Genomic DNA, 20,981 nt, shown 5'->3' on the forward strand with positions numbered 1-20,981 from the left:
AGAGAGAGAGAGAGAGAGAGAGAGAGAGAGAAGCCATCTACCAGAAATAGTGTGTAACAACAGTCGCCTCAAAATCAAACAGAAAAAATCATCATTTACATAACTGATATCAAACGGTCATAACCAAGTACCCACCCACATTTATTCAAGGAGTCTTAATAGTATAACCCCCCAAGAACTACTATGAATAATACTGAAAAAACAGCACCACGACAAATAATCCGAAACTCTTTTTCTGGGAAATAAAAAAAAGAAGATGATCCATAGGTAATACACACCCCACTCAATACGACCGATTGGGTTTGGAAGACGAAGAAGAGGACCTGGCTTTAGCAAAGTCAACCAAATCTTGGAACAATGCATCTTCCTGCTTCTCTTGCTTGGTCGGAGTTGATGGATTAAGAGAGAGGTTCTGAGTCGGTCCAACTAAGATGTCAGAAGAGGAACCCGACCCATTACCCATAGGAGAACCACCACCCAGAGAAACCTGTTTCTCGAAGAACTGTTGTCTCTGGTTATACTTGGCAGGCGGGGGTGGGAGGGACGTAGGCGACCCATCGGAGGATTTGCGCATTGGAGGGGGGTCATCCGTTGCAGGACCACCTGTAAACATGGAAGCAGTGGGGTTTATGTATTCGGAGGGAGGGGAGGAGGAAGAAGACAGTGGGGGAGTTGGTGGTGGGACGGAGTTTGTGCTGCTTGAATGAGTCTGGACAGGTCTTTCAGCATTATAGGCATCGCCACTTAAAAAGTCAATTGACGGATCTGTGGTTGACTTCCTGTAAGAGGGTGGGGCAGGAAGAATTGGGCTGGTTCGGATGGGTTCAGGATTCATTGAAATTGTTGTGTTTCGCCCCAGTCCCTGCAAAGTATCTCTTGATGACCTGAAATGATATGATTAAATGAACTAGTAAATACAAAGACTAGAATTCAAGTTAAAAAAGGGAACGGAAATGCAGTAGAGGGATAATCCTATACCAAAACATACCGACATACAAAGCAACAGCAAAAATAGTGTTGTACGGGGTAAATGCATAAACTGTTAACAGGACTAAAAACATGAAAACTCATAGTATATTACTGTATATAACCATGCATGTGCTGCCATTCTAAATGTTCGTATGCAAATTATCGTATCTATGACCATGCATTGAGATGCTGCTATTCCAAAACTTATTATCTGAAGCAGGATAAAGCAAGGCTATAATAAAAGTAAAATATGTGTCTGCATAGATACTAAATTTATAACAGCCATATAATGACTAGACATATGCACTATTCCATCAAGTGTTTAATGTACTATGTTATAAATTTATATTGGGCTTAGTGCATTAAACATGTGATGGAATAGCACATATGTCTAGTAATTATATGGCGGTAACAAGCTCGGGCAACTACATACTGTGCAACAGGTAAGGTGTCTGCAAACTTTCCCGCGTAGCTTTTAAAACTTCATATGTGTTTGTGATGACTGATGACGATAAGGTTCCACACAAATGCCCCATGAAATAGGAACTTCCAAATATACCATGCTTATGTTTGTTAGACTTGTCCCACATCGTTCATCTAAGCGACCCAAGCTTGGTTAATATATTCTAGAGGTTACTCCATCTATTGCCAATTGGTTTTAGGTTGGAACCCTCCAAGAAATCTAACATGGTATCAGAGCTAAGTCTTGGATGGCCTCACCTCGTGGGAAAGTCTCTATCATCTCTGTCGCCCGAGTCAGTCAGTCAGCTCCTGGTCTGTCACCTCCACGTGCATCTAGGCTGCACGTGAGGGGGAGTGTTAAACTTGTCCCACATCGTTCATCTAAGCCACCTAAGCTTGGTTAATATATTCTAGAGGTTACTCCATCTATTGCCAATTGGTTTTAAGTTGGAACCCTCCCAGAAATCTAACAGTGTTATCCACCTAATCCTCTTCCATAATGATAAGTTCCCACATCATCAAATAAGTACCCAATTAAAGGAAAGACAGATTTGGGAATACGACATGCCCCAGAGGGCCATCATTCACCGCAAAATATTATTTTTCATCTGTCATCTTTCATTGCAAGCATGAAAGCACGCATATGGAAGAAGACGTTGCATTCATGAGCTTGACAGAAATGAGAAGTAGAATGTAAAGTCACCTGGGTGCTAGCTGAGAATAATCATCTTCTGACTCATCATCCTCATGATTCACATTCATGAGACGAACAACTGAGTTTTCTCGCATTCCTACCCCAACGGTAGGGGTTCCTTTTGCAACATCGTCATGCCGAGAAAGAACACGTTGCAAGTCATCATTCAATGCCAATCCTTTGTACAGAAGCTCTTCATTTCTAGAGTGAACCACCATAGTCAAATTTCAGTACATAAATTCAATTGTTCTGAGGTGGATGATACCCTCTTTTATATCAATGTGTGTATACTCACGCAGTACTGTGCACAAGATTCATGACACGTGTTTGGTAAGAACGGCACTGATCAACAAGGTCAACAATCACCTCTTGGTTTAGATCCTGCGGAAACAACCAGGGTAATAAGAAAATATTCACTCGGCTTCTTCTCACAAGTCGCAACAAAAGAATGATTGATTTTCCCTTGTGTTAAATACTAAATAGTAGTGAAAAAATTAAAAACTTAAGTGGGTATCTAAATTGAGTTCAGAACTATTACAATGTAATAACCTAACAAATATTACAGATATTTCAATGGAAGACAAGCATCCTAATTCAAAGATTCTCCCTATGTCGAATAATGACATCCTCAGTATAGGCACCGCATTGCAGGCTTTCCAGCAATAATAGGAATAGATAGACGCTTTTCCTATCCAACTCTATTGAACTTCATGTTTAGGAGGTCCTTTGTGTGAATCATATTCGTTCTATGAAAATGTCGTTAAATGCGCTCCATCACCAAATACTTTGTATGACGATGGTTCACTCTAGTAACGCCAGGAACTGTGACCAGTCAATGTCTAACCAGCCATATCAATAGTATAGGCCAGAGTGAGTATTCAAACCTCTTGTTCTTCCTCAATTTCCCTCTTTAGAGATCAGACCTTTTTTTTTTTAATCATTTTTGCCGATAAATGCTTCTTCTTGGACTTATGAGGAATCCTTAATGACAGTTGGAGATGGGTAGTTTTCCCTGTTTCTAACTGAAAAATGTCCAAGGATGACCAAAGAAGATGAAATCAACCACGTTGTTTCTATTTTTGGTCATTCAGCGTATACAGTTTCATTCTCCCAGTTGTCTTTCTTAAAATAACCATTGGGGGATGAAAAAAAAGAGCGGATAAACTTTATTGAGGGTCAATATTAGCAGCATACAGACATACCAAATTAATTTAGATATGCAGCTAAATTTCTATCACATTACCTTCATGGGAATACTTCATACGACTTATCATCAACCAATATGTACACATCTTGAACTTGAATAAAAATCATCAAGGGGGCGCATTCTTGCTAAAGAAGATAAATTTAGCACAAAACCCTTATTGGAAACTGCTGGAAACATACAGTTTGACAGCTTTTGGAGTACATGAAACGAAAATATTTGGAAACGAAATACACATTCCATAATAGATGGTTTCATGTAAAAAAAAGTAACCACGTCACTCGTCTCAGGTTTCTATACCAAAAAGAAGCAAAGGAAATGAATATCCTACAAAAAAAAAAAAGAAAAACGTTGTTAACCTCACGATTCTTAGGATCCAAGGCAGTGAGCATCTCCATTAGAACATCTGCTAGACCCTGAGCATTTTGAATCTCTGCCAAGCTGCGACAAAACAAATTACAAGACATAGAAACAGAGTCCACACAAAATGGGGGGAAATGAAAGAACACGTAGCTTATAATCGGACTAATTAAAGAAACTGGCAACTGTATGAACGCAAACCAGAACTTTTTCCCTATAAATCACCAAACATTGAAACCGTTATCCCCCTAGAATACTGATCTTTGAGCCCTGATGGTTGGAACTTGGAAGAAGGCAAAGGCAGCAAGCATTAAGGGGGTTGAGATTGAACTTCCAGTAGGATGGTTGTGCCATGGCAGTCGAGTTAGCACTTGTTTGCTAGGGCAGTGATGGAAGTGATGTAATCCCATCAAAGTACATAAGAGATTGTTTTGTGGGAGAAGTCCATAGCTAGACAGCTCCATATAAACGAAAGTGACAAAAGAACTATGGATTTTGTACTGCTTTTCTTATAATCGAATAGCAATATATAAGATATCAAATAACTATTAAATGCCAATTACCATGCAAAAACCATGGAGGGCAGAGCTTGAAATGTTCAGTAGTTAGGGTTAGGGTTTTGGGTGTTCTTTGGGCTGGGCTATATTGTAATATCTGGGCTTTTTGGCCTTTTTCTAGGGCTTTGTACCCTTTTGGGGTGTTTTTGGGCTTCATTGTATTATATGGCCTTTTAGGCCTTCGGGTGTATGGGCTTGTTCCCATTGGATGTATTCCAACTTTTGGTTGGATTCCCCTCTCCCTTTCCCTTAATAAAATGTTATTTTTGCCTATGACAAAAAAAAAATGCAAAAACCTTCAGAAGTAAATGGGTTGTTTTACTCTCAAACACGCAGAAGCCATTCGTAGGATTTTGTAGAACACTTGTTAAAACCTGAATGATGGTTTCTTCTTCACATCTCAAACACATTTATCGTAATCAGAACTTGACTGGAATCAGAACACCAATCATATTCAGTGAGACTGGAACTATAAATTCCTCCCCTACCCCTCAGGCCACCAGTCTCCAAAAAAACAGACAAGGAAAGCAAATGTTGAAGGTAACATGAATGGAAGTGGAGCTTGCAGCTCAGGAAACCAATAGAATGGGATGTACGATCAACGCAATACCTCATTTCAGAATTATCAGACTGAAGAGAGGCCTGAACAGCAAGTGCCTCATCTTCTGCAGCAGGGTAACTTATTGGCTGAGTCTGCGGAGGTGTGAATAATGGTACAATGTTTTCTTCTCTAGGAGGAAATTCTACTCCAGCAGCCTGCAAATTACAATACAGTAGCTGAGTAAATAAGCCCAATCAATTCAAGAGAAGACCAAAAGATAAATTTTAAACATGGAACCACAACCTGGATGTATCAGAGTAGTATAACACGAGAATTGTTTTTGAAAGCACCCAAATAGGTGCGCCAACCCCAGATGCAGTATACATTATTAAGGTCTTGATCACTAAGCAATAAACAGAAATATAATGATCTTGATGACTAAAACAAGAGAGCCATTTATATACTACTGCCTTCATCCCAAGCGGATTATGGTGCCGACTTGGTCTCTGTTTTTTGCCTCGCTAGGGATGTGGATCCTTAGTCAAACTGGAATGTGCTTACTTATTCTTTTTACTCTTCCAATACGACACAAACCAAAAGGTGTATCGTTTTCTGACCAACGAAAAACAAATTATATTTCATTTTCAATGGGAATTGAAAAGCAGGAGGGTGTGAAGACTGCATCTCGTGGGGGGACTTGGTGATAAGCATGTTGCATCAGTATCACCACGAAAATGTCCTCCCAGCAGAGAAAACTGGCATCTTCATGCAGGCACCCTAAAAAAATAGGAAAATGCACAATGAAACAAGAAGAGAAAAGGAACATTTATTTTTCCTTTCATTTTGAAAAAGTCCACATGTAGGTTAAGATAGGGCTTATGTAGTTATGTTCAGCAGAGAATTTCGACTCCAGCTCATGGAATGGCACCAATCTATCCTTGCAATACAAAATTACAAAGAGCGCACTATTCTTTGTCTCATTCTTAATGAGCCTTGGCGTCCATAGAGTAAAATCAACATTTCCACAATTAACCTTGTCCGACATATGGAAAATGTCTTATTACCAATGCACCCCACTAAAATGTCTTGATCCATGAAGACAAGACAGGAATAACCACTACCAAGTAATAGATAGTTCACACATTGCGACAACTTGCAATTCTGTTTAGACAAACCAAACATTGCTACTTTTAGGTCAGCAAAAGGTTTGCAAAAACTACTTAATGTTTGAAAATATGACCATCGGATAAGCATACCATCCAGTTTCCAACAAATTCGACCAATTAACTAAAACATTTTGTTCTGAATTGAATCCAAAAGCGTTGTGATGCATTACAGCTTGATTTAAACTGATTAAGTTCGAATCCAAGCAATACTTCTACAAACAATACTCTAACGTTAGAGTATGAAATAATATTCAAGCATTAGAAACTGCAACATAGAGGGCACTCATTGTAACTTTTACTCACTGAAAACATATATGCTAACATAAAGAATGCAAGGCGAAAGAATGCAATGGTTAAACAATTACCCGGAGTTCATTATATGCAGCATAGTATTGGGGATGTCTTCCTCTGGCCCCTCCCAATGCTACTTGCCATGTATCTATCAAAATCAATATCTTCTCTCTCACATTCAGATCAGGCTGCAGAAGAAAATACAAGGTTAAAATGGACCATACACAGAATCTGAACAGAAGAAAAGAATCTCAACATGTGACAGGAAAACAGATATTGGCACCTTCTTCTTGACTATTTTCACCATATCATGTAAAATATCCCGCTCAACAATTTGCTGGAAAATATACTCTCCACAGTTCTTACTAAGAGTATCCAATACCTGAATCAGAAATTCCCAATATGTAAATTGTCTTTTGGCCAACAGTAAGACAAAAAAGTAGTTACACAAGAATGCCTACAACAGTATGACTCAAACGTTAACAAGTCCAAAGTCAATACATGGCGAGGTTAGAGGGTTGTGAATCTGGTATACAAACTGAAGTGGTCAAGAATTTCAAAAGAGCAAATGGTCAAGAGCAAATCTTGTTCGGCTTGAACAAGTGGTCAAGAATTTCAAAAGATGAGGCAAGATTGAAGTGTCAAAGTCAGACCTCCAACAAGGCGTAGGGCTGCACAATTTTCAAACTGAAAGATAACAACAGAATACGCCTCTACAAAACAGTTAAGACTTAACATCATTAACAAAACCAAAAAAATATGCAAGTCATGAACCACCACTGTAATCCATGTGTGTAAATTTATGTTAAAGTTGGAAATAAAATATTATGACTCTATGAATTTAGTGTTAGAATTGAAAAAAAAAAATCTGTAGTCATAAAAAGAAAAAGCTCCTGAGAAAATACAGGAGATGGAAGTCCTCACTGTCTCGACTACAAATAGACATGCCTTGTTTTGTGTCAAAACAACATGACTTCAAAATGATCCAGGTAGTTAATCAAGAGAATGGTGTGGTTCCTATTGCAAGGTGTCTCTACATGGATAGTGGGCATTCAAAATGTACTCATGAAAAGCATACTTGAACCCAAAAAGAGAACATTAACGGCCGGACATCAACAAGTACACAAGCAAGATTTGCGTTAAATTCTCCAGCAGCCTGTAGACCAAAAGGCATATATGTAAAGCTGTGCGCATGCGAACACACACACACACACAAATAGGAGTCGTGTTGAAGGAAAGCTTTATTAGTCTTTGCTCTCAACATCATGGCATGGGTTATTCAGAAAGAGGTTCACAGGTATAGTGGGCGTTGCAAGATTGAGAAAGAACTTCTCCCTAGTTGGTGTCTTAAGGGATCTAAGTACACCACAATTCACTTGTAACTTGTAAGATGGATGGCTCGCTTGCATAGGGGTCACTCATTTTGGCAAATTGTTTGTTTAGGATTCAATGCCAAGATCAGTAACCAAGATCTTGAGTAGTTAGAAGAGGGTCCTATTAGTAGGGACCATAGCTTGGTGTGGCATGTAATGCCATCACGTCCTAGGGGGTGCCTTAGGATGAAAAACAGCACAGCAATTTCCAGATCATTTAACTCGTTTTTTGTTCATTTCTCCATCGGACAGCATCTCTATCCAAAAAATAGTGTGTTTGGAAACAATGGGGCTAGAAGGTCGTTTTCCGTTGCAGTCTATTCCTATTAAACAAAGTCTGTTGTTGGGGAAGAGGTCCCCTTAGGCAGAACCAGGTATTTTAACTGACAAGTGTAATAAAGTTGATCCCGATACCAAATAGGCCATTAGGCCAACCAGGAAACTAACATACAAACAAAAGCTATTTCTAAGGAAATATAAGCAAAGAGAACACTTACAAAAAGAGCAAGCAACGATATTTGAGGACTTTTGCTTCCCAGACGCTTCTTGAGCAGCTTCAAGGCATCCTTTGCTTGCCTACAATTTCAATCCAATCAAACATAACTTCCTTCGGATTGAGCCGACATCCGTTACGGTTTTAGCACAAGGGCGACATGTTGAAATGAACAATGGTTAAAATAACAAAGAGGAAACAAACAGAAATGCAAATTTGCAATATCCAGGATTGACAGTGCATAGATCTAGTTCTCAAATAGAAGAGATGGACTAACAGCACAAATTAACAGCTAAAAGATGCTAGATCATTCACAATCCCAAATCATTCAAATAAAACAACATAAGCGAATTAGTTTTTAATCCCAGCCGGCTTTAGTCACGAGATAACTCCCAATCCTAATAGACAATGGAGGTGGGCGGAGGCAAAGTGGGGTTGTGATAACCAGACAGCAACCGCTCAGGATATCCATAGGAAATATCAAGCAATAAGCATCAACCAACCGCTCAGGATATCATCAATTTCCATCACTTCCTTGTGATTGCGACCATTCCCCAGTTGGTGTATCATGTGTAGGACACCTGAAAGAGTACATAGACCATATTCTTCTCGACTGCCCATCGGTGTTGCTTTTGTGGCACAGGTTGTTTTGGGTGTCCGAAGCTTCCTGGGCTATTCTGGCTACTTGTAGTCAATTCTTCATTATTGATTTTACCTTCCACCTTCCGGACCTCAAGCACAACCATGCCAAACCATAGTCCTGTTCTCCAATGAGAGGAATAGAATAAAAGCTATCTAGAAGCGCCAACATCACCCCACCCCTTAATCAGTAAACTCTTTTCTAAAACCTATTTCCCTGAAGATCCCATTACTCTATTTCACAGTCAAGTATAGTAGCCATGTAGCATGATTCATTGTTGCACTAATCTTCAACGTGTAACACAACCACACACTCAATCTTAAGATGCCTAACTTAAAAATCCCATTACAACCAAGTCCACTTTATGTTCAATCAAGACATGTTTAATCCTTAAATCCTACAACTAGACTTCTAAGACCAAGACCAAAACCCATTCGTTTCACTAAGTGACTTCTCTAGACTTGAGCCCAGTAGCCCACCATGAAACCAATTCGGACAGGCTTGGCCCAAGTTTCTCAAGGCCATCCTACATCAAGGATTTGGGAGATTTCTCTGTGTAGGTACAAAATATCAAATTATTGAACAAGAACTACCCTCTCTGCTAAATATCTGCATCTTGGCACCATTTATTTAAGTCATTGCATTCAACAGCTGCAAGCACTAATGAAATGCACATGTGCAAGATATCCAACTATTACCAACTTCAAAAAATCAGAGCCACCCACAAACATAAAACTGTAGGAATCATATTAGTAATCATCAACATGTATAAGTTGTTGAGAGAAATGATACCCAGGATCCATGTTAAGGATATCGCATAGCTCGATATTAACTGCCCAGTCTGGACCAATCAGCATGTCACTTGTTGCCCTCTCCACACATGCCACCGCATTATTAGCCATTTCCTTCTATCGTTTAACAGCTTCACCCGAGTCCCCACCTTTGATCGTCCTAGACAGCAAAAAATCTATGGTGAAATCGATCAAAGCGTTATACACAAGCAAACATACACAATTTATAACTATAATTACAATTCAAATGACACAGATTAGAATCTCTATATCTTGACTGAAAACCAAAAAAACATAATAACTAGGGATTGAAAAAACCCCAAAACTAAAAGGAGAATTTGACCTACAATCCCGCAAGAATTAGAAGGTCAACAAACAAAAAGTAATCAGACAAGGATTGAATTCTTCCCCATTTATGGTCACTTTCATTCAACCCTGCAAACAGGCTTCAATTCACGAGCAGTAAGAATTATGATCACTTTCATACAACCCTAGTAAGAAGCACATTAACATTTCGATCGGCACGGATTGGAAAACTTCCTATCTCATCAATGTAAACAAAAAACCCACAATGAAGAAACAACAAAAACTAATTGGAAAATTGACAAAGATCAACAAACCCACAAGAATCACAGGTCAACAAACACTAATCAGAGAGAGATCAAAAATTTCCACTTCCATATAACACTACAAACACACTTCAATTCAAGAGCAGTAAGAAGCACATTTACAGTTCCATTGACACGGATTAGAAAATTCTCTATCTCATCAATGTAAAACAAAAACCCAACATGGCGAAACAACCAATACTAAATGGAAAATTTGACAAACACTGATCAGTCAAAGATTAAATATTTCCTCAATTATGATCACTACCATACAACACTGCAAACACACTTCAATTCAAGAGCAGTAAGAAGCACATTTAGAGTTCAGTTGACACGGATTCAAAAATTCTCTAAATTAAGGATGCAAGCCACAAACCCACGATGATTAGGGCTTGAAACCCAAAACTAACAGGAAAATTCACTGCAGATCAAGAATCCCACAAGAATTACAGGTCAGAAACCAAAATCTCTAGACAATGATTGAATAGCCCTAGAATTATGATCACTTCCGTATAACCCCACAAACAAACACCCTCCAATTCTAGAGCATGAAGGGGGGCCAACCCAAGAACCCAGTTCAAATAACGATCAAGAATTAGAGAGGAGTCGTGAGTGTAGAAGTCTTACCGTTGAACAACACCGACGGCCCGGTCTAGAGAGAGAGAGAGTCTATAGAAAAAGCAGATGAATTGGGTTTTTATAAAGAGGAAGGAAGAGATTAGGAAATGGGTTTTTGGTACTTTTCTTGATGGGTAGGAAAGCAAATGTCTCTCCTCTCCTAATAAGCGAGTTTTATACACGGCCGACCGGGGTGGAATCGGCGTTGACTATCGGGGATGCAGATCACACACGAGGTGACAATTTTCTATACAGGCAATGGGGTGGACGGTGGGGATCAAGATGATAGAAAAAAATTACAACCACACCCGACTTACGCAATCAAACGCACAACACACCTACCTGTTGTATATTTGGGGTGCATAAGTGTGTATTTGGGTGCATAAGTTAGGTGGGAAATATCGTGTTCGGTTAAATAAGTTAATTGGATTATTTTTTTATTTTTATTTAATTTTTTTTGTATTTGTCAATTTTTCGTTAATTTTTTGAAAATTATTGCATTATTATGACGAGAGAAATCTAAAAAATAAAAAATTATGATCGAAATTTAATTTTTTTTAATAAGGACTAAAAAATTGGCTTATTGGTTTATTTTTGTCTTTATTCAAAAAATTTGATTTCGATCGTAATTTTTTACTTTTTAGATTCCTCTTGTCATGACGATGCAATAATCTCTAAAAAATTGACCAAAAAATTTGAATAATGACAAAAAAAAAAGAAGCCAATTGGCTTATTTAGCGGAACGGGGCTAAAGGATCCAGTCCATTTAGTTCAGACCAATTTGGTCCATTGGCTTACATCCGAGCTATCCAAAAGTGTTTTGACTGCTCAGATTTGTTTGGATTTATTTTTATTACAAAATACCCAAAATATCCAGACCAAATCTGAACCGTCAAAACACTTTTGGACTGCTCGGATGCAAAACAATGAATCGGTCCGAACTAACTGGACGGAATCCGACCCCAAGTTTGGTGTGCTTGTAGTCAATTGCATTTCGGTGCGTAAGTTTGATGTGGTTGTAAACAGATGCGTGTGTTGTGCGTTTGAGTGCATGAAGTTGGAACTTGGGTGTGGTTGACAGCCATGTGCATTTGGGTGCGTAGCTGAGTGTGGTTGTAGACATGTTAGAGGCGGGGGGCTGCTGGGCCCAGTTTCTGGATCTACTCCGGTCTTGCTCCGATGATCAAAATTGTTCACTTTGTAGAACTCATCGAGTAGAGCAACCATGCAAAAAATCAGCTTAATTGGATATCGTTAGTGCCTGACCGGAACCTTTTTATCTTGAAAAGAATGGATCCGAAACACTGGATCAAATCTGTAACCCATGGACCGAGAGTTATATGGGCTCTGATCAGGCACTTAACGATATCCAATTAAGCTGATTTTTTGCATGGTTGTTGTACTCGACGAGCTCTACAAAGTGAACGATTCCGATCATCGGAGCGAGATCGGAGTGGGCCCAGAATCGGGCACAGCAGCCCCCCCGCTTCCGTGTTTTGTGCATTTGAATGCATAATTAGGGTGTGGTTGTAGAATGGTATTTCGCGTGTGGTCCTTCACGAGGGCTCGTTATGATTGAGCAGTTTATTTCGTAAGTTTCAATATATATACTCCGTATGTTCATGTTAAAAAAAGTTGATCGGGTATCAATAATAGCTTAATCAAATCATACTTATTTGCTAATATATATGTTGCGTTTAGATACATACCGACGTCCAATCGATCTAATGTTTTACTTGGTTATAAGTCACGGGGGCCAGTTGTTATGATTAAGATTAAAAGAGTGTTGAAATATGCGTGAAAAACTTATGAAAGAGTGTGAACTGTTTTAGACGTATAAAATTGTTTCGTTGGTTAAAAATATTTTCCAGTGCCATTTTTTGGACAATCATACAGAACAGATAAAATTTACTTTTGCTTCTTGTTGAAATTAAAAACACAACCATTTTAAGTTTATCCCGCAAGTGATTTTTAAAATAAACAAAATATATAGATTTCCCTGAGAGCTGTATAGACTAGTAGTAAGGTAGGCCCCAAAAAAGGAAAGAGCAGAATGGTGGTTTTTGTTGTTCCTGTGAAGACAAGATCATTGGAAGCAGGGGCTGCCGTGAACAAATACAGCAGCGTGGAAATGATGTGGATCAACCTCTTTTTTGGCTTTGGTCAAACACTCTCTCTCCCTGGTTGAGCTAGGAAGGGTCCTTTTAAGTAGATGACTCGTCGGGGCGGAACGTCTTTGCGAAAAAGAACTTGAATATTCGTTCTTTCTTAAACGATTCTTCATTTTCTATCAGGAACGCTATGTCATTTACAACCTGAGCAGCTTTCGAAATGCTTGAAGGCCTCGCTGTCCCTAAATGATTTAGAAAGATTCTTCTTTATCAATGGTGATGGTCATGGTACACATACCGTTGCTTCTTTTTCAGCCAAATCCGGATCTGGTTTTGCTTCCGGTCGTCAAGCCTGATCGACTTGGCTCTTTCCCCTACCCCGGCCTCTCACATCATCTCATTATTCTTCTGTCCCGTTGCTTGAATGTTTGATCAACTCGGCTCTCTTTCCCCAACCCCAACCTCTCACATTGATTCATTATTCTTCTATACCGTTGCTTGAATGAAGACACCTGATCTTTCTGGCTTCCCCAAATGCCCACCACCGGCCCTTCTCCTTTATATGATTGTTGAAAAAGCACTCGACGGATCATTTTCACAACTAGCAACACACTTTAAGAGATGATTTTACTGTTCTTAGCAAGGTAGTGCTAAATCTAAAGCAAAAAAGAAGAATCTTCTACCACTACACAAATCGTTAATACAATATGAGAACTCACTTTACAGTATCATTCAAGAATTCGGGTGCCATAAAAACTGAAGTTTGATCATAATCTCGTGCAATTTCTGCAGAAATTCCAGTCCATCCATAGACACAGAAGCATGAAAAATATATGAACAGATTGCAGCTGTACATCCACAAGCTGAAGCATCACTTTTAAGAACAATATCTTGGCAAACAGAGCCTTAATAAGATTATAAGAAATTAAACAGATTGCAGCTGTACATCCACAGGCTGAAGCATCGCTTTGAAGAACAATATCTTGGCAAACAGAGCCTTAAGGAGATTATAAGAAATTAAAGATGGGAAAGAAAACAACCAACCTCCTCCAAAATTTCAAGGGAATTCACATGTGCTACGTCACACTCGCTTTAGCCTTTAGCGGTATATTCCTAAAGCATTCTATTGAGTCTCAGGAGTAGTATAACGACGTCTTTCACTTTGAAGTTTTCATGTTTCTCTTAGTGAGGAAGGACCAGCAACCGAGTGAGCAACCACTTTTCTTCCTGCAAAAGATCAAGAACCATTACAATTATTAGAAATTAGTTGATGGCGAACCAAAAAATTTACTCTACACGCCCAATGGGACGAACAATTGAAAATGTGAAGGATACCCGAACCAAGCGTATCTATCCATTATGAAGCAGATTCTTCATTATACTTTTTTCGTAGCTGTATCCCAGGCCGATAGGAAATGATACATGTAACTTCTAATCATTTTCAACATCCCGTGCATCACACGGGTTGTCTGCTAGTCTCACGTGAAGTATATGCAACCAAGAGATAGTTGAAGAATCAACTAGTTGATTACTTTTTGCCCATTACAAGAGTTGGTGACCTGCCAATGCTCTGAAGCATCAAGTTGGGTCTACCAAGTCCAATGATTTGATCAAATTTGTTCACTGTAGAAGGTTGCTAGGATAGGTAACCACTGCAATAAAATAGGTTAATAGACATAGGTATCTATATAATTAGAGCACATATTCAGTGTAATTAGGGTTTTGGCATTAGTGCCATGGAAGTCAAAATTATACAACCACTTCCCTAACCAAATTCAATGATTGCTATAGAACTAGGAGGGGTCATAACCGGCAAAGAATTTGCATTTGCTCCCTATTCAAGTTGAAATTGATGCTCAAGCCATTATTCCCTTACTCAAGGACACTAATATGGATACTCATAATTTTTGTAATCTTGTTTTCGAATGCAGGCACCTGCTCCAGACAATGGGTAAGCCCGCCAGTTGAGGACGTCTTCCGAGAAGCAAATCAATGCGCAGACATCCTTACCGAGCAATCTAGTTTTCCTCAAGACATTACGATTCAATCAAGTCATCCTAATGACATGTTTCCAGTTTTCTCATCTCCTCGTACTTTGCATTACTTCGCAACTTATGTTTGATGCTATGGGGATTACCTACCCCAGAACTTTGTACTCGTAATGAAGTTAACGAATCTTCCTTTTAGCAAAAAAAGAAAAAAGAATACTTAGTGATTATTAGTAATAATCAAAACATTTTTCTGGGTTTCGCAAGTGTTGTTTTCCTTGTCAGATGGGATTTTCTTACAAGCAACCCCAGTTTTGAGATTACAAACTGTTCTACAGATCCAAAAGCAACCCCAATCTGGCTTGTTCGTTTGGGGGCTTTAAAGCCCTGCGCACGGTCCCCGATACACTCTCCACTCAAACCTCCTTCAAAACCCAAAACGAACATGAAAGCAACTACTCCATAAAAGCAACAGAATCAACATGAACTTTGCACCAAAGCTGCTAAAAAGATTGTACCCAGTGACAAAAGCCTCGGTTCAGAATTTTCCTACTCCGAGTTGGATACGACACAAACATGTAAGTTGGTTTCGCTGGTTAAAACAAGCCCAATTTGGTGTTCATATGGCATTTTTCACTCTAGGAGGCCATAATGTTTGGATTGCTCACAGCTTTCGATCAAAGGCAAATACTCCCCAAGTCCTGTGTACCAATTTCACCGGAACTCCGATGCATTTTCGAGAAATAAGAAATTCTCATTAGTAAATATTTGAACTCGAATACTCCCCAAATCGTCCGCACTAATTTTGCCAGTACCGATGTCCCAATGCATTTTCAGGAATTAAGAAATTATCACGTGATCCAATGGCAAATTTATGTACTAGAATACTACTAGTACATGGGAAATTAGGTACAGAGCATTTGAGCAAAAAAGCGTAGCCCATGCTTTTCAAAGGACAACCAGAACATTTAAGATTAACATACCCACCGCTACTATCGCTCCGAATTGAAATTCATTTATCTCAAGATAAATAGTTTATCAAAATCATACTGATCCATATACCCAATTAAGTTGTGATTTTAACATGATTGATGTTTCGACGAGCTCTAAAAAAAGTGAACGTACCTGCCGCTACTGCTGCTGCTGCTACCGCCGCTACTCCCACTCCCTCCCCCGCTCTCGCTCGAAAACCTCTTCTTCCACCACTCCTTCTCACCACCTTTCCCGCCCCTATCCACCCCCTCCGGCCGCGGCGAAACCCTCGAAAAACTATTCGTCCCCGCCAAGTTCTTCTTCTTCTTCTTCGACCCCAGACTAAACGGAAACGCCATCTTCAAGAGCAACCCCCCGCCGTGATTATTCTCTCTGCTCCGGCTCCTCACCATCTTCACTCTGCTCTCCTCTCTCTTAACCCCCCTCGACGGTTTTCTCGCCAAGACTTTCTCATCATCAACCAAACGGTCCTCTGCGGACTGCGCTCTGATAGGGTGCTCGACAATATCCCTCAGCGAAAGCTCGTAACACGATTCGGGCATGGTTTTGACCATCTCCATGAGCTCCCATTGGCCTCTGGCTATAGCCTGGGACCTCGAGTTCGGCGAGAGGTGCTTGTAGTTCGTCTTCCACAACGGCGGCGACGAAAAACCCGAATCGTCCTCTGTATCATCCTCTGCTGCCCTGTGACTCCGGTAACTCTGATAGTTTTCTGATGTTTTTCGAACCCGGGATTCGATGTTCGCGTCTGCCCATCTTTCGTTGATGCGTGAGGTGGGGTTGAAGGTGTGAGCATGGAGGTTTGGGAGATCAGGTTTTGGATCAAACATGGTTTTTGGTTTTTTTTTTTTGGGTTGTTGGGAGGGATGAAGAGGTGAATTGGAGATGATGGGGCTGAGAGGTTGGTGGGGTGGGTTTGTGATCAATGACCAAATTGGTTTTTTGTCACTTGCTTTATTAAGGATTTTTTTATTTTAGATAAAGAGCAAACTGTATTGACGTAGATGTCAGTGCACATATATAATCATGTATTCAAAACCGTCCGATGCGAGTTTGCAATATATCATAGGAACCGGCTCCTCTCCCATTTCTTTGTCTCCGGTGCCCATTCAGTTTACAATTTTGGGGGTCCATTTCGAACCCACAACAATGCTCGAAACTGTTCTTGTTATAGATTTCCTTGAGAACTTCAACCGCACTAAAATCATCTTGATCCATACAGATTTCCTTGAGAACTTCAACCACACTAAAATCATCTTGATCCATACTTGATCAGCACGCATTTAAATTGAAAAAATACATACAAAAATGGGGTTGAATCCAAAATCAACGGTATTTTTTTTTTTCAATATAAAGGTGAAACAATCAAGTATCAAACGGGATCCGATAAAGATGATTTTTGGTGGGGTTGAAGTTATCGACGACATCTACAACATAAACGGTCCTGGTCGTTGTTCTGGGTCCATGATGGCCCCACAAATTTCAAATTGCAAATTGGACGGGGACGGGAGAGAGAGAAATGGGAGAGGAGGAGCTGGGTTCCTATATCATGTCATCGTGTGGGCAGAATACATCTGTATCTCTTCTTCTTCTTTTTTGGAATGAATAGTGATTTCCGGATCAGTTTGCGCGCATCACAAGACTAATCTCTCTGGTTCCTACCAGTCTTTGCTCGTCCAAAGGGTAAATGTGTCGGCAGTATTTTTGGTTTTAAAAGTAACCATGTGGGGAAAAATATGTTTAACAGAAGAATTCATGCCTAATGACGTGGTTGACATAAATTACCATCTAAATCGGGGTGGGGGAGGGGAAACTTTAGCTGGTCAATTTGTTTATGTTACTATCAAACCATTTTGAATGATTATTTTATATATCACTTTTCAATATTTCTCGTCTCATTAAATTTCGTCAATGAATCATTTGTTTATGAAGATTACTATTTGACTATTTGTTGAGTAATGGTGTACAAACAGGTAAAAAAGAACTCCACAGAATTGTAAACAATTGAAATCAAAACACCCATTAATTAATTAATAGTATGACCTCTTATTGTCAGAATATCATTGTCATATGAATCTGCAGGTGTAATCTGTGTAAATTCTGGAAAATTATGTTCATGTTTGTATCTAGTATTTTTGTTTCGATTTTGCTAACCTCAACTTACTAAATAATGGATGATGCACGGGTAATATTCCAAAAACACAAAAGAAAAAGTTCAACGCACTTTTCATCAATATTAATGCATTTTCTACATACATCTACATATTTTTTGTAGATATCAATTTATTTTTTACACATTAATTATTGTTTATTGGGCTGTGGTTAGCATTATGTTTTTTGTATTGATGGTGTGACTTAATTTGCGGGAGGTGTTTTAGTCTTTTCATAAAGTCAAGCTTTCTAGATGGGTGGGCTCATTTTTCTTCATCTCGTCTGTCTCATTCTTTCTTTTTGTTTTTTTCTAGGGAAGGAAAAGACTTGCTTGTCCCTTTCCAACTTTTCTGATATTTCTTCTCTCATGGTGGATGTGGTAATTTGCTTATGCAGTTTTGATGTCATACAACCCAAAACTACTCCATCATTTAATACAATTAACCAAGTAAGTTGAATCTACACTCTTCACCAATTAGACAACAACCCTTTCACCTTTTTTGTTAGAAATACCCCACCCCAGTAAGTGAAAGTGAAAAAGTCCTGATTTTAGGGAGTGTATACCCTTTTGGATGAATGAGATCCTCAATTTAAGTGTGTGGTGGACCTGATCCTTCATTCATTTGTAGGCTCTTTCTAGATCCACATCGACAATAAAAAAAAGTCATTCATTTGAATGTATTTTTTTTTTGAAGATAAACATGTTTTAAGATTATATCAATCAAACAAATATCATCAGGAATATTTAATCTCTCTAAAATCATGTTGATTTGTTCATTCTTCATTTGTATGTTCCTACAAGACATAATGTATTCAGATTTCTTGTTTTCTTGACATGATTTTTAACATCATTAATGTTTTCAATGAGCTCCAAAAAATAAATGTATTGATTATTCAAAATAAATGTATCCACCTCCTAGGGGAGAGGATCCTATTATAAGTCAAATAATTCGCGGTTGCGTGTGTGAGCGAAAGCGTGAATGAAAAAAGCGTTTCGAATTACATCACAAATTACACTAAAATTTGTAAGAGCGATGTTAAAGAGCGCGAGCGTAGTGCTTGAAAATATGAACGTATGACTTGTTTAAAGGATTACGTGACCAAAATCCCATTCCACCCTCTTTTGCTTTTACTCCAAAAAATTTGGTGCAAAAGGTTGCAGCTTTTTTGGGGGGATCAATAAGGTGGCTGCTTTAATTTATTACTGCCCACTTTTTTATTTTGTCGTTGGGTAGTTTATTAACCACTCACTGTTTGTTAGGCAACGTATTTGGAGAGGAAAACCAAACTTCGGCAGGATCGAGAAATTAAGCGAAGCTATATATGGTCCATTGATATTGACCGGATAGCACGTGTGAAATTGCTATTTTACACTGATTTGTCGGTCTTGATTTAATCCGGCCGGCAAACGGCCCGTAAATGAGACAGTTGTAAGGCTGTAAATGAGCCGCGTCGAGTTCAAGCTCGGTTCATTTGACTAAATGAGCCAAAAATTTGAGCTCTAACCTTAATAAACTGAGGTTTTAACGAGCTGAGCTTAGTCATTCACTAAACGAGCCTCTTTAATCGAGCCGAGCCTCCCTTAACAAGTCGAGCTTTTGTCGAACGAGCCGAGTTGAGCTTAGTCATTCACTAAACGAGCTTCTTTAATTGAGCCGAGCTTCCCTTAACAAGTCGAGCTTTTGTCGAACGAGCCTAGCTCCACGGCTCGTTTATTAAACGAGCTGAAAGCTCGAGCTGAGCTAACAAACCGAACTCTCGAGTTGCTCGGTTCGTTTACGGCCGCAGACGGTTGGAGGTGAATCATGATCCCTTTTCACTGGATTGGATGTAAGCCATGTAGCTTAGAGTAGGTTCTTCCCATTTCTCATCATCAAAAAAAGAATCAATCAGATCGAGTAGTTTAGAAGACCAAGTAAAAATGAAACAAAAGTACTGACTGTGCTACAACAACAATCTTTGGTTCTACTTCTTCCATGGCAGTATTATTAGTCTTTGGAAATACGTAACGAAAAGGACAGGATGGCAATATCAAAGAATTTCCATCAGACAGAGACACACGCCCCATATCATATCCAGCTAGCAAGTCCACCGTAAAATCAATGCTACTGCTTTTATTCGAAATCTTTGTAAATATTATTATTCAATAAAGTTTTGAGGTCATGCATGAGCAATTTATCTAGAAATTTCCCTATGGACTTGCCAACATATTCGTCAATCAAGTAATTAAGGCGATTGTGATGGACAAGGAGGAGTTCTTGCGAGGTTCATCCACGGAGGTATATATGATTCTGTTACATTCCAAACAATTGAAATGTAACAACCACAAGACAAGAACTTTTAAAAAGAAGACAATTAAATGATCCCTTCTTACCTTCAATCCAATGCAACTATTTATGGCTTCAAGAATTGACATCAGTGGTGTAACGACTAGGCCTGACTGACCGTTGATTACCTTTCGGCCTGGACACTTGACCTTAAAAATTATACCTTAAAAGGTGTCATGTTGCCTTAGGTGGATGTTGAATATAGCAAGTAAAAGCTCCCAACCAATATGAGACTAAGTACTCACTTCTTCCAAATCTGGGGTATTAGAGCATTTCCAACCTTGATCTATTTTAAGACCCAAATTTAAAATTTGGACAAAATCCACAAAAAACCCTCTCCAATTTTTGACCCAAACCCTTTCCCATTATGGGTTTTACCCATTTCTTTCCTCAAATTTGAGACAAACAACTCAAGTCTCTCCCTATTTTTTTCCCCAATATTCTAACAACTCTTTTCTCTTTTCAACGGCTCATTTCATGTCATTCTAAAAGCATGGCGTCGGTTTTCTCAAGCTTGGATACCTGCAACTCTCTCTCTCTCTCTCATGGCTGCCGCCACCAGGACGAGTTCCTACAGATGGAAAAGAAGTGGGGATATATGGATCAGAATTCTGTGGGTGGTGGTAAGTGATAGACTATTTGGG

At 39.2% G+C, this 20,981-nt stretch overlaps 2 protein-coding genes across 4 annotated transcripts; both read right to left on the bottom strand.

Moving 5' to 3' along the window:
* Window positions 1-51: 51 nt before the first annotated feature.
* LOC131306578 (TOM1-like protein 4) lies at window positions 52-11,022 on the bottom strand. 3 transcript variants are annotated; one of them, XM_058332897.1, is made up of 10 exons: window positions 10,777-11,022; window positions 9,543-9,701; window positions 8,115-8,193; window positions 6,528-6,626; window positions 6,319-6,432; window positions 4,857-5,002; window positions 3,689-3,770; window positions 2,421-2,506; window positions 2,135-2,326; window positions 52-884 (listed from the first exon to the last, which is right to left on the bottom strand). In XM_058332897.1, the coding sequence occupies exons 2-10, from the start codon at window positions 9,650-9,652 to the stop codon at window positions 284-286; spliced, it is 1,509 nt and encodes a 502-aa protein (XP_058188880.1). In that variant the 5' UTR covers window positions 9,653-9,701; window positions 10,777-11,022; the 3' UTR covers window positions 52-283. The 3 variants fall into 3 exon arrangements, with proteins under 3 accessions (XP_058188880.1, XP_058188879.1, XP_058188881.1); XM_058332896.1 differs by having other exon boundaries at window positions 9,543-9,717; window positions 10,777-10,906; XM_058332898.1 differs by lacking the exon at window positions 10,777-11,022 and adding an exon at window positions 10,526-10,677.
* Window positions 11,023-13,623: 2,601 nt separating this feature from the next.
* LOC131306579 (uncharacterized) lies at window positions 13,624-16,848 on the bottom strand. The gene is made up of 2 exons (XM_058332899.1): window positions 15,992-16,848; window positions 13,624-14,105 (listed from the first exon to the last, which is right to left on the bottom strand). Exons 1-2 carry the CDS (start codon window positions 16,687-16,689, stop codon window positions 14,036-14,038), a joined length of 768 nt encoding a protein of 255 aa, XP_058188882.1. The 5' UTR covers window positions 16,690-16,848; the 3' UTR covers window positions 13,624-14,035.
* Window positions 16,849-20,981: the final 4,133 nt, after the last annotated feature.

The sequence above is a fragment of the Rhododendron vialii genome, chromosome 11a (assembly GCF_030253575.1).
Source record: "Rhododendron vialii isolate Sample 1 chromosome 11a, ASM3025357v1".
NCBI lineage: Eukaryota > Viridiplantae > Streptophyta > Magnoliopsida > Ericales > Ericaceae > Rhododendron > Rhododendron vialii.

Excerpts from the sequence above, each read along its gene's own strand:
- LOC131306579 (XM_058332899.1), bottom strand. The coding sequence starts at position 16,689 with ATGTTTGATCCAAAACCTGATCTCCCAAACCTCCATGCTCACACCTTC. Across the intron at positions 14,106-15,991 it reads AGCAGCAGCAGTAGCGGCAG|GAAGAAAAGTGGTTGCTCAC; the intron begins GTACGTTCACTT and ends GATCTTTTGCAG.
- LOC131306578 (XM_058332897.1), bottom strand. The coding sequence starts at position 9,652 with ATGGCTAATAATGCGGTGGCATGTGTGGAGAGGGCAACAAGTGACATG. Across the intron at positions 3,771-4,856 it reads TCTGATAATTCTGAAATGAG|CTTGGCAGAGATTCAAAATG; the intron begins GTATTGCGTTGA and ends GTTTTGTCGCAG. Across the intron at positions 2,507-3,688 it reads TGGATCCTAAGAATCGTGAG|GATCTAAACCAAGAGGTGAT; the intron begins GTTAACAACGTT and ends TTGTTTCCGCAG.